The sequence below is a fragment of the Apis dorsata genome, unplaced genomic scaffold (genome assembly GCF_000469605.1).
Source record: "Apis dorsata unplaced genomic scaffold, Apis dorsata 1.3 scaffold_342, whole genome shotgun sequence".
Classification (NCBI taxonomy): domain Eukaryota; kingdom Metazoa; phylum Arthropoda; class Insecta; order Hymenoptera; family Apidae; genus Apis; species Apis dorsata.
In genome coordinates this window covers 460,049-472,428 of record NW_006263609.1, presented here as the reverse complement: position 1 = coordinate 472,428, position 12,380 = coordinate 460,049, and the positions used below count along the sequence as shown (strand labels likewise).

At 19.0% G+C, this 12,380-nt stretch overlaps 2 protein-coding genes and 1 long non-coding RNA gene across 4 annotated transcripts; 2 read left to right on the top strand and 1 right to left on the bottom strand.

Annotated features, from left to right (window-relative positions):
- Positions 1-341: 341 nt before the first annotated feature.
- On the top strand, positions 342-6,565 carry LOC102678213 (methyl farnesoate epoxidase-like). 2 transcript variants are annotated; one of them, XM_006618180.2, is made up of 9 exons: positions 375-487; positions 569-592; positions 693-866; positions 1,100-1,288; positions 1,385-1,571; positions 2,561-2,672; positions 3,626-3,806; positions 5,908-6,167; positions 6,358-6,565. In XM_006618180.2, exons 3-9 carry the CDS (start codon positions 748-750, stop codon positions 6,537-6,539), a joined length of 1,230 nt encoding a protein of 409 aa, XP_006618243.1. In that variant the 5' UTR covers positions 375-487; positions 569-592; positions 693-747; the 3' UTR covers positions 6,540-6,565. The 2 variants fall into 2 exon arrangements, with proteins under 2 accessions (XP_006618242.1, XP_006618243.1); XM_006618179.2 differs by having other exon boundaries at positions 342-487; positions 569-866.
- LOC116185942 lies at positions 4,340-5,489 on the bottom strand. Its single transcript, XR_004150843.1, has 3 exons — positions 5,274-5,489; positions 4,857-5,178; positions 4,340-4,786 (listed from the first exon to the last, which is right to left on the bottom strand). It is a non-coding gene; the product is annotated as an uncharacterized LOC116185942 (long non-coding RNA).
- Positions 6,566-10,205: 3,640 nt separating the features above from the next.
- LOC102677986 (sentrin-specific protease 8-like) lies at positions 10,206-12,112 on the top strand. Its single transcript, XM_006618178.2, has 2 exons — positions 10,206-10,365; positions 11,399-12,112. The coding sequence occupies exon 2, from the start codon at positions 11,418-11,420 to the stop codon at positions 12,087-12,089; it is 672 nt and encodes a 223-aa protein (XP_006618241.1). The 5' UTR covers positions 10,206-10,365; positions 11,399-11,417; the 3' UTR covers positions 12,090-12,112.
- Positions 12,113-12,380: the final 268 nt, after the last annotated feature.

The following is a 12,380-nucleotide window of genomic DNA, read 5'->3' as shown; positions in this document are numbered from 1 at the left end:
TTTTATAACTATATTATTCTATAGATAATAATTTTTTTGATTTACAAGGATGATTATTACTATTTAAATAAAAAATATTAAAAATAAAATGTTAAAGATTAAAAAAAAAATGTTAAAGATTAAAATTTTTCAGTCATTATTTTAAGAATTTTTAAGAATATATTTTATCAAAATATCATACAATGAAGACATATTTTAATCAGCTATTTCATGGAATAAATATAAATATTTTTAAAACAATTTTTAAAATATAATTGAAATTCAAGATAACAATTTTGCTATAATGTTTATTATTAAATTTATGAAATTATAATAATTCTTTAAATTTATATTAGAATTTTTAATTTTATTAATCATATTTACAGAAATTAGTGATATTCATATTGTATAATTACTGAACCAACGATGTGGTTTGTCATCTTGTGTTTCGTGATTCCATTAATTAAAATATTATTCGATTATAGACGACCTATAAATTTTCCTCCGGGTATTATTTATGTGAAAATTTTCAATTATGTATTCACATATAAATGATATTAATTTTTAACGATGTATATTCATATTTAAGGTCCACGAGGGTTACCTTTGATTGGTAATATACTTGATATCATAAGATTAATAAATGAAACAAAATATTATTCTGATACTTGGTGTCGATTAGCCGAAAAATATGGATCTGTTGTTGGTCTCAGATTAGGTTTCGATCAACCATTGATTATAATTTCTGGTAAATCTGCAGTAACAGAGATGTTAAATCGATCTGAATTCGATGGCAGACCAAGTGGATTTTTATACAAATACAGATGTGGTGGTATGCAACAAGGAATATTATTTACAGACACCGATGTTTGGCATAGTCAAAGAAGGTTATTTACGTACAATTAAAATAAAATTTTTATATCATAAATCAGCATTTATAAATATTATAATGATTAATTTCTCATTAATTTAAATATTGTACGGATATTATTTAAAAATATCTTTTTTCCAAATATTTTATAGTATTAAAAATATATTTAATAGCTTTCTTTTTAATTCTTTTTAATTCTTTTTAATCTATTAATCTATTATTATCTTATTAATCTATTCTTTTTAATAGATTTGCATTAAAAACTCTGAAGCAGTTTGGTTTTGGAAAAAATTCAATGGAACATATACTTCAGCATGATGCAATTGCATTAACAAATATTATTATTGAATTAACAAAAGATGGAACAGTTAAAAATATTCGATCTATCATTTCAGCAGCTGTTTTGAGCAATTTGTGGCTTCTCATAGATGGTACAAAGTATGTGAAGAATAAATGATATTATTAATTTATATTATCATTATATATTAAATATTTTTAATATTTAATATATTTTTAAATATTTTAAATATTCAGACTTGATGTAGGAATGGAAAGTTCAAATCTAAAAGAAGCGATAAACATAGTACAAGATATTGTTAAAAGTTCGAATGTTTCTGGTGGAATTATAAATCAATTTCCTTTTCTCAGACATTTATTCCCAAATTTGACAGGTTTTTCCGCGTTTGTAGAACGACAGAAACGTATAAATAATTTTTTTATGGTAAGTTATAAAAAATTTATTTTCAAGTTTATAAATTTTTAAAATTTCGTTTCGAGAAAATCGATTTTGAAAACATACCAAATATGATATATATATGTATAAATATATATGTACGTAACTTTTAAAAATAAGTATATAATGATTATACCGTAAATTATTTATCAAATTCATATTTTTGAATTATAGAAATGGAACTTAAATAAAGATTTGATTTATTCTTTAAATATTATAATAAATATATTATTTTAAACATTCTACATATTCTTGTATATTATATGTTTTCTTTATACTTTTATACATATAAATTTTTTATAAATGTATAAATAATAGTTAATAGTTTTGTAACATTTAATTATAAATAATAACTTTTTATTAATGTATATCTTTCTTTTTCTGCTTGAGTTTATTATTGAATAATTCAGTTTATCTTTCTTTTTGAATATTATAAAAATATTGTTTATTTACATTAAAAAACATACTAAAAATTATTAGAATTTCAAATAATTTGATTTAAGAATTTAAATATAAAAAAATCATAAACTAATAAAAATTAATAAATAAAATTGTTTTTTATTCTAATCTATTATGTACATTACTCGAATATTTATTGGATTTTATATTATTAAACTTTTCAATGTTTAAAAAATTTACTTTATGAAATATATTTAAGATAAAATATTATAAAAAATTAATTAAATAGGTTATTTAATATAATAATAATAATTAATATAAAATTATACATAGAATGCAATAAATTTATCTTTGATAAGTTAGATTTTATGTAGAATGTTAATATATTTTCGGAACATATTTGGAAGATCAATTTTAGAGATCAAAACAAATACATTATATTATAACACAATATGCTATTATTGTTAAAAATAATAAAATATTACATATTAAATAAGAAAAATATTTATATTTATTTTATAAGTAACAAAAGATGATAATGATGGAAAATCTTTATTTCTTGTTAATTAATTTTACAGGAGGTTATAGCAAAGCATAAGTGGAAGAAAATAAATGAAAAATGCACAAATTTTATAGATGTTTATTTACAAGAAATACAAAAAAAGAATTCATCTCATTCATTTTTTAATGGTAATCATTTTATCTAGATTATTCTTTTCAAAATATATGATTTTTGATTATTTACTATTTGTGAAGTTTGATTTTTTAATTTTTGATTATCGACTGATAATTGACAATGCTTAATGGATCTTTCAATTAAAAAACAACTTTCGAATTATATAAAACTCTCTTAAATTAAATATTTCGTAATAAATTTTCTTCATAAAACTTTTTTCCTATTAAGTTGATTATATAATGTTTAAATTTTTTAGAAAATTATTTTTAATGTAATTTTTAAGTTTCAAACGCATCTAGAATACTAAAAAAAAATTTGTAGTGGATTTTCTTTAGTTACATAAATTATTGAGTATTATTAAGTTTGACATAATATAATAATTTTAAAATTTAGGACTTTAAAATTTAAAAACTTATGCAGGATATTAATATGTTCATAATAATATATCTTTGGAGAGTCGATTCTAAAACAAACACAAAAATTGATATACAAAAAATGAAATTTGTTTTTGTTAGATATGAGACCGCTCTGTCTCTGTTACATTATTATGCACTGAATTCTTGTTTTACTTCATCTCAATACTTAATTTAAATTATTTAATAATTATTTAATTTAAATTATTTAATATTAATAATAATATAATTTATAATAATAAAGTTTTAATTGACATTTTGTATATCAATTTTTTATGTTTATTTTATCATGTAAAGTTAACTTTCTAAAAGTATCCCACGAATATATTATTATTCTGTATACACGATTACTTATAGAGAAGTATCATATTTTTTTATCAAACAAAGTGCAGCATTGATAAGGTGAATAAATGAATAAATACAAACAAATAAATGATTGATATATTTATTTTTATTTTTAAAAATAAAATTATATATTTATTTTCATCATTTTTGAATAGCTGTTTCTTCTTTATATCTTCCTATAGATAATGTAAGTATTTTTTCCTTTGTAGAAAATCAACTACTGTACATAATAAAAGATTTATTTTCTGCTGGCGTTGATACCACTAACAGTACCATTGGTTTTATAATAGCATTTCTCGTAGTTCATCAAAATGTACAGTCTAAGGTATACGATGAAATCAGTAGAGTAATAGACAAAGATATTTATCCTTCTCTTAGCGACAAAGATCGGTAAGATATATTATATTTATATTTCTTTAAAAACAGTAATATATATAATCAATCATGGATAATTGCATTAAAGAATCTATTTTCACATAATATAATATTTACATAAAATAAAATAATACATAATAAAATTACATAATATAATAATAAATAAAATTACATAATATAATTTAAAATAATATTATAAATAATTTTTTCACATATTTTATATGTTATACAAATGGAAAATTGATTTTAAAGGTCGAAATACAAAAGTTTATATACAAAAATATCGGTTAAGACTTGTTTATTAAATTATAATTGAAATTTAGATAAAACGAGATTATAAAAAAAATGAGATAGTTCCGTTTTTGTTTCACTACTGTCCTCATTCTATTGTCTCGCTTCATTAATGTGAATTTAAATTGCTTATACTTAATAAGTAAACTTTTGTATTTGTTTTAATCTCTACAATCGAAAGGTATCCCATGAATGTATTAATATACTAGAAATTAATTATAATAGTTTATCTATATTTTATTAAAAAATAAAAAGTATTAAAAACTTTGAAGGATTTTATTTTAACTTAGATAAAGTACATACAACAGTTGTAAACAATATTGTTTTATTCTACATGATGACAAAATTTTATATTTGTAGATTTGTATTTTAGTTTTTATTTTTATATGTAGAATATATCTATATAACAAAATTAAAAAAATAACGAATAATAAAACCATGTGCTATTAATCTAACGCAAGAATTGAAGTAAAAATACATAAAAAAGTTATAAATTAACATATCTATACGTAAAAATGAATAAAATGATTAATTTTTGAATAAAACGATTTTGATAAAATGAAAATATTATTTAAGCAACTTAATATTTTCGAAATATCTTTAAGAAGAAATGAATCTCTAAATTCAATAAAAAAAAAAAAAAAAAAACGAAACTTAACTATTTTTAATTTTAAAGAATTGTCACTTTCATTATTATCAAGATTCTGGAAATTGAAATTTATATTAGAAATTTATATTACACAATAATTCGTTTTCGATATAAGATTTACTTACTTATTTTTATTCATTTCTTCACTCTATGTCGAATTTTTTATACCGTATCATATATAAGTCTGCTGCAGCCACAATTGGAATATATTTTTGCATGAAATTCTTTCTTATAACGAGAAGATTTGGAAAATGATAGGAATTGAATGTATTAGCATTGATAAGCAAATCTCGTTGTTCTTTTATATGCGACAAATGTAGTTTTATTGTATGATAATTGAGTTGGTTAATTTCTTTTTCATTTATTTTGTTCCATGTTGTTTCGAATTCTTCCATCATAGCTCCAGCTAATTCGATTATATTTCTAGCAATTATGGCATCCATGTTGCTAATTAAATATTGCTAATTAAATATGAATTATCGTATAAAATTTTATTACAATAATGTTTTATTAAATTAATATATTAATTTTTTTGTACTTACCAATAAATTTTTTCTTAAAATTAATTGAAGATATTTCCAATCAATGAAGATTCTTAGAAAATCATTTAATATAATAAGGGAAAACTTTTTAAAAATTATTTCTAACTGGAAGTGGAAATATCGTTGAGATGAACTATGACTAGGAACATAAGAACGAATGAATAAATGATTCCTTATCTGTTTCCTTCTAAAGTATTGTTGACAAATACTAATCAATTGAAAGATTCAAAATATTATTATATATATATCTTATTTTCATGATAGAATAATATATATATATTACTGAAAAAAAATTTGAAATCAATATTCTTTTCTCAGCCATAAAGATGGTTAATTAATTTATTTATGTCATTTATTCATTTATATTCTTATTTTAAAATTATATAATATTCCTTAATTTGAATAATCTGAAAATAAAAATTAATATTATTGTATTAATTTTATTTTACATAAAATATTTGATATATTGATAGAAAATATTACAATAATATTAAAAAATATGTAATTTAACGATAGAAGTTAAAAATTATTTTAAGAAATGATTATGGTAATAATTAGTTTTTAAATAAATATTTAAAATATTTAAAAATTACAACAAATTTTTTGTTTTTACTTTTACTATAATCTTTTACAGATTACCATATTTAAAAGCAGTTATAGCAGAAGTATCAAGATTAGCCAATATTGGGCCAACTTCTATTCCACATCGAGCAGTAAAGGATTCCACTTTTTTAGGTTTCGAAATAAAAAAAAATTATACTTTATTAGCTAATCTTAAAAGTGTTCACATGGATAAAGAACATTGGGGAGATCCGGAAATATTTCGACCAGAAAGATTTATCAATGAAAAGGGTGATTTTATTAATGATTCTTGGCTTATGCCATTTGGACTAGGTAATAAAAAGGAACTTGATATAAATTTAATTTTAAACAGCTTTAAATTTTTCTTAAATTTTCAATAGTTTACTTAAATTTATAAATTATTAAATTATCTGAATATTAAATTAGATATTAGATTAAAAAAGATAATTAATTTATTAAATATTATATGATCAAATTATGTTATCTATCTATTTTTTGTTAGGTCGTAGAAAATGTTTGGGTGAAACTTTGGCAAAAAATACAGTTTTTCTCTTTGTAGCATGCATGTTACAAAGACTTCATTTCATATTGCCATCAAATCATCCTCCACCTTGCCTTCAAGGTATTGATGGTTTTGTGATTGCGCCACCTATAATGGATATTATTGCTATTCAAAGATATTAATAAATGATTAAACGGATTGTATATAATCTAAATTATTTTTAAAAAACTCATTTAAATTGTAATGAATTTATATCTGTTTATATCGTAGTTTATCATTATCTTGTAATGTTTACTATATACTTGTATTGTGTTTGAAATATCTAATAAAAATATGTCTGATTATAAGATAATGGATCTTCTGAAACTTTGGTTTTTTGTTAATGAAGTTACTAATTTTTAGTAATTAATATTGTGTTAGATCAATTGATCAATTAAGTTTTCAAGTTTTTTCTTAGTTTATAGAAAAATATTGAAAAATATTGAGTATCGCAATATGATAATAATTCCACAAAATGATGCAATGAATTATTGAAGCATGTGTAATGAACAAGTCACATATTTTAGAAACGGTAAGTTTTAGTACAAAACCTATAATCTTAATATTTTTATACTCAGAATTTATTATTGTATCGAAATTAAGCGTAAAAAAAAATAAAACATTTTATTTAAAACAATAAAAATTTTTGTATTTCCTTGACGCATTCACTTATCAAGAAATCATTATTATATTATGTTTTCCTTAAATCTTAACTTTTATTTTCGCATATTGTTCGAAATAAGAAAGATATTTCAGAGTTAGTAGAACATATATACACATATATATAGTATACACATATGTATAGTATACATATATAGATATACATTATTTATATTATTTGCTATTGCAACATTATTAATCACTAATTTAATAAATATATATTTATAATTCTTAAATATTATAAAATGAATTAAAATAAAATGAAAATATTATAAATTAGAATTTATAAAAAGAAAAATTTATAAAAAAAAATTTATAAAAAAGAAAATAGAATTTAATTGAATTTAAGTTTTTATAAATGTTTAAATATTTATTATTAAAAGAATATTATGATCAAGATAAGTTTTATAATTTAATAAAAAAAAAAAAAAATAAAAAAAAAATATTAAAGATTTTGAACGATTTCAATTTAATTAAATGAAATTTAAATAAAATTTGATGATAAAAAATAAATTTAAATTTAAAAAAAGAACTAAATATATTTTTGACAACAAAATGAAGAAATACATTTAATTTTTAAGAATCGTCATTATTTTCAAGATTTTAAATTGGATTTGACTTTTTTATCAACTTTAAAATCGCAATTTGTATCATTCTTATATTTTACCCTTATACTTTTATTTATTACTTTTATTATTTATATTATACTTTTATTCTTTTTGGTAATTTCGTTTGTATTAATACATATTTCATATATATAAATTTAGTTATATAGTAGATTTCCAATATTAATTTTATTTATTTAATTACTTGTAATCGCTTCCTCCGTGTCGAATATTTTGTATTTCATTAAATAGATTTCCGCTGCAGCTATAAGAGGAATATATTTTTGCATAAAACGCTTTCTTTTTTTTTGAAGATCTGGATAATCTTCCGAATTGAACGCGCTAGCTGAGATGATCAAATTTCGTTGCTCTTTTAGATTTTCCACGTATAATTTTATTGTATAATAATCGAGTTGATTATAATTTTGTTTAAATAATGCAACCCATGCAATATCGAATTCTTCTATCATAAAGTCAGCTAAATCGATTATATTCTTTGAATTCATATTATCCATGTCGTTAACTGAAAGTATTATACAGATATAAAGTTTTGTCGATCAATATTTTGCAATTGTTCTTTCTTACTTACCGAAACTAAATTATTTTAAATTTTCTTAAAACTAATTTTTATTTCTAATCACTGAAGATGCTTGAAAAATTATTGTTTGAAAGAACAATGAAAAATTTTTAAAAAATTATTTTTAAATGGAAATATAAATGGAAATATAAATATAACTGCGATAAACTATGATTATGAACTCAAGAACGAATAAATAAATGATTTCTCGTTTGTTTCCAACTACCAAATGTATTGTTGACAAATGCTAATTAACTGAAAAGCCCAAAATATTATTACTTGTGTATGTATATCTTGTGTATATATATATCTTATCATACGTATCATAATAGATTAATATATATATGTATATATGTTATTGAACAAAAGTTATTATACTATTAAATAAAATTTTGAAGTGAATAATGTGATACATAAGAATATATTTTTTCTCAGTGATAAAGATTAGAAAGATGTATTTCAATATTATAGTTTGAATTGCGAATTTTGCAGCTAAAAAGTTTAAGTTTAAATATTAATCTAATATGTAAAAAAATAATATAATTCTGAAAAGTCAATTTTAGAAATCAAAATAAATATAAAAATTGATATACAAAAATATTGATTGAAGCTTATTTATTAAATTATAATTATATTAAATTTACAATTTATTTTTCAAATTATCAAATTTTTAAATTTTTTTGATCGAATCGATTATAATATAATATTAATTCATAAATTAATAATAATCTCATAATGGAAATTATTTTAAAATTAAATTCAAAAATTTAAAACAATATAAGTTTATTTTTAAAAACATAATCTATAAGATATTGATTTTCATCATGGTACTAATTTATGATTAATTAATTTATGACTTAATATTGTATTTTTTACATTAAAGATTAAGATATAGTTTTGAAAGAGAAATGACAAATATCATAATAAATATTATAATATTATAATATTTAATATAAGTATTTAACTAACATCTTGTATGGTCACGTGCAAGAGCAAAAATAGATAAGGAGATCAAATAACAGAAAAAGAACAAAGATAGAGTAAATTCAGAAATTCACGCCATTTGTAGTGTGCCGCAAATTAAACATACATAGAAAAAGAAAACAAATAATAAGAAAAAGATAGAAATAGATGAAATATTTATTATTAACGCCATCTTTTGAGTATCAAAAATATTTCTTCAAAAGATAAAATAAAATGAGAATTGAGAAGTAGTGCCATCTCTTAAATAATTAGAAAGATATCTTTAATTAAGAAATGGCGCTAATAATTAATTTATTTATTTATTTATCCTTCTTCTATTATTTGTTTTTTAATTGTTTTATTTAAAACATTCTAAAAATAATAATATAAAATTTTTTTAATTTTTTTATTATTTTTATTCTTTTATCACTATTTATTCTTCTTGTACTTTTTCTATAAATTTTATGTGCTCTAAAAACATTTCCGAAATTTTATTATTTTTATTATTTTCTTTATCTAATCAATTGATTATAAATCTATAAATCTTAACATATATATCTATAATTTATAATAATAGATATAAGCTATATGTTCAAAAAATTTTAAAATAAAAATTATTGTTCAAATTTTCAATTTTATATTAGAAAAATATAGTTGGACAGGAAATGGCAATATGTATTTAATTAAGAATGAATGTTGTTCGATCGAATTATGTGTATAATCAACATCAAAAATGCATAATAAAACAGAAAAGCAACGAAAAAATATTTATACAGTTTTATAATATTCATTTCAACTGAATGTTAACAAAAATTTAAACAAATAATATGAAATAGCTTTTAAATGTTATTTATTATTGTGACTTTTAATAAAGTTCAATATAATATCTGTTTTGCGCCATCTGTAAGAATTGCTACATATAATTTTTATTTATTTTATATAAGTTTCTTCTCTATCTTATTTTTATTCATACATCATACATACATGACATATTAGAAAATATTAGAAAATTCAAATTTATAATTAATATAAAAAAAAGAAAATTGTTTAGTTTTTATTATACATCAAAAGTGATTAAAAATATTCTAAAGAAAGATTAACTTTGTGTAATAATTTACATGTGCAAGATGCTATTAATCTAAAATAAATAAATTATTTATATAGGTAACATTTATTTAAATATAATTTTTAGAGTGAATAATTTTTAATATATAAATAAATATCTTATAATCTACGTTTAAGCAATTAAAGTTATGATTTATTTTTAAATTTATGATTTAAAAATATTAATAATTATTAAATTTTATGTAACAGTATAATTATTAATGATTATAAACATTTAATTTATCGTATTATAATGATTTACTTTAAGTCTGGAACAAAATTAAATTCATAAAAAATTTTATTTTAAATAATATTTTATTTAATGTTTATATATAGAACATAGAAAAATTAAAATATGACCAGATCAATGTTCTATTTTCTCAAAAACTATAAAATAATTAGGTTAGCATTATTATTTTGATTAATATAGATTTTTTTAGTAATATTATTTTTAATATAAATTATGAAAACATTTTATATCACATTGATTTTCTATAAATATCGCAATGATAAATTGAAAAAAATATATTTTTATGTTTTATGATAATTTCTTAATAAAAAAATGTTAATTGTATTGTTAAAAAATTTTAATTGAATAGAATACAATAGAATAAATAAATTTCATATACTATTCATCAAAATTAAATAGTTCTTATATATAGTAGTAGATAAAGTATTTATTTGTTATTGTTAATTCTGAAAATACTAATACGACATAAAACTAATTTCATAAAAGAAATATAAGTAATAATATAAGTAATAAATTTGTTTTAAATAATAAATAAAGATATATTTAAGTAATAATATAATTCTTTTATGATATTTAAAAAGGTACAATATTATACATAGCATTATTATATATAGCATATTTTAATTTTTTTATATCCTAATTATTTTTTTATTATCAGTACTTATAAATATTAAATAAAATATTTAATTTGAAATTCTATATATTTTGCTCCTTAATGTACATTTATTTCATTTGAATATGTCTATATTAACTTTATTTTAAATATATAAATTCTAATGTAAATATATTTATATTGGAATAATATTAAATGAAATAAATATTTTTTGTTATATTTTTATTTTAAATTTTAGTGTTTGATAATATGGCAAAAGAATTGAATGAAATTGTTTTGAGCTATTACGATTGCTTACTGAGGACTAGTGATGTTGCATTACTTCAAGGATCACATTGGTTGAATGATGTTATAATAGGATTCTATTTTGAATATTTAGATAACACATTTAATAAAATTGAAAAGAAAGAATTATATTTTATAAGTCCAGAATTAACACAATTATTAAAAATGACAGATCCATCTCAATATAATGTATTTTTGGATCCTTTGAATATATCAGAATGTAAATATATATTTTTTCCTTTGAACAATTGTGATAGGAAAGATGCAGCAGGGGGATCACATTGGAGTTTATTAGTATTTTGTAAGCAAGATAAGACATGCTACCATTTTGATTCATCAAGAGGTTATAATAGTAATATTGCTTCAAAGTTTGCAAAGAATGTAATGAGTTGTTTACTTGATAAAGATGAATCTAACAAGAAATTTGTTGATATGGATAGTCCACAACAAGATAATGGTTATGATTGTGGTGTTTATGTTTTATGTTTAGCAGATGTAATTGCAAGGAATGTTTTGGAAACTGATAATATAATTGAATGTGATTATAATTATGCTAAAAAATTAGTACAAACAAAACGTACAGTATTATTAAATTTAATAAATGATCTTAAACGCAAATCAAACATTGATAAATAATATGTATAATGTATACATATAATATTATATGTAATTTTTTTTATATGTAAATATATTGTATATGTAATTATTATTTAGTGTTTATATTCAATGTTTTGTTAATTTTGAGCTGTGTTCATGTAAATAGATAATACAGTTTATGTAAATAAATAAATAAATATTAATAATTGAATAAGTACAATATTTCTGTATTATATATAATATGTATTATATATTTATTATATTATATATTTATAAATAGATAATAAAAAGATATATATTCTTAAATATAAATAATAATTAAATATGAAT

Excerpts from the sequence above, each read along its gene's own strand:
- LOC102678213 (XM_006618179.2), top strand. The coding sequence starts at position 406 with ATGTGGTTTGTCATCTTGTGTTTCGTGATTCCATTAATTAAAATATTA. Across the intron at positions 867-1,099 it reads GTTTGGCATAGTCAAAGAAG|ATTTGCATTAAAAACTCTGA; the intron begins GTTATTTACGTA and ends TCTTTTTAATAG. Across the intron at positions 2,673-3,625 it reads ATCTCATTCATTTTTTAATG|AAAATCAACTACTGTACATA; the intron begins GTAATCATTTTA and ends TTTCCTTTGTAG.
- LOC102677986 (XM_006618178.2), top strand. The coding sequence starts at position 11,418 with ATGGCAAAAGAATTGAATGAAATTGTTTTGAGCTATTACGATTGCTTA.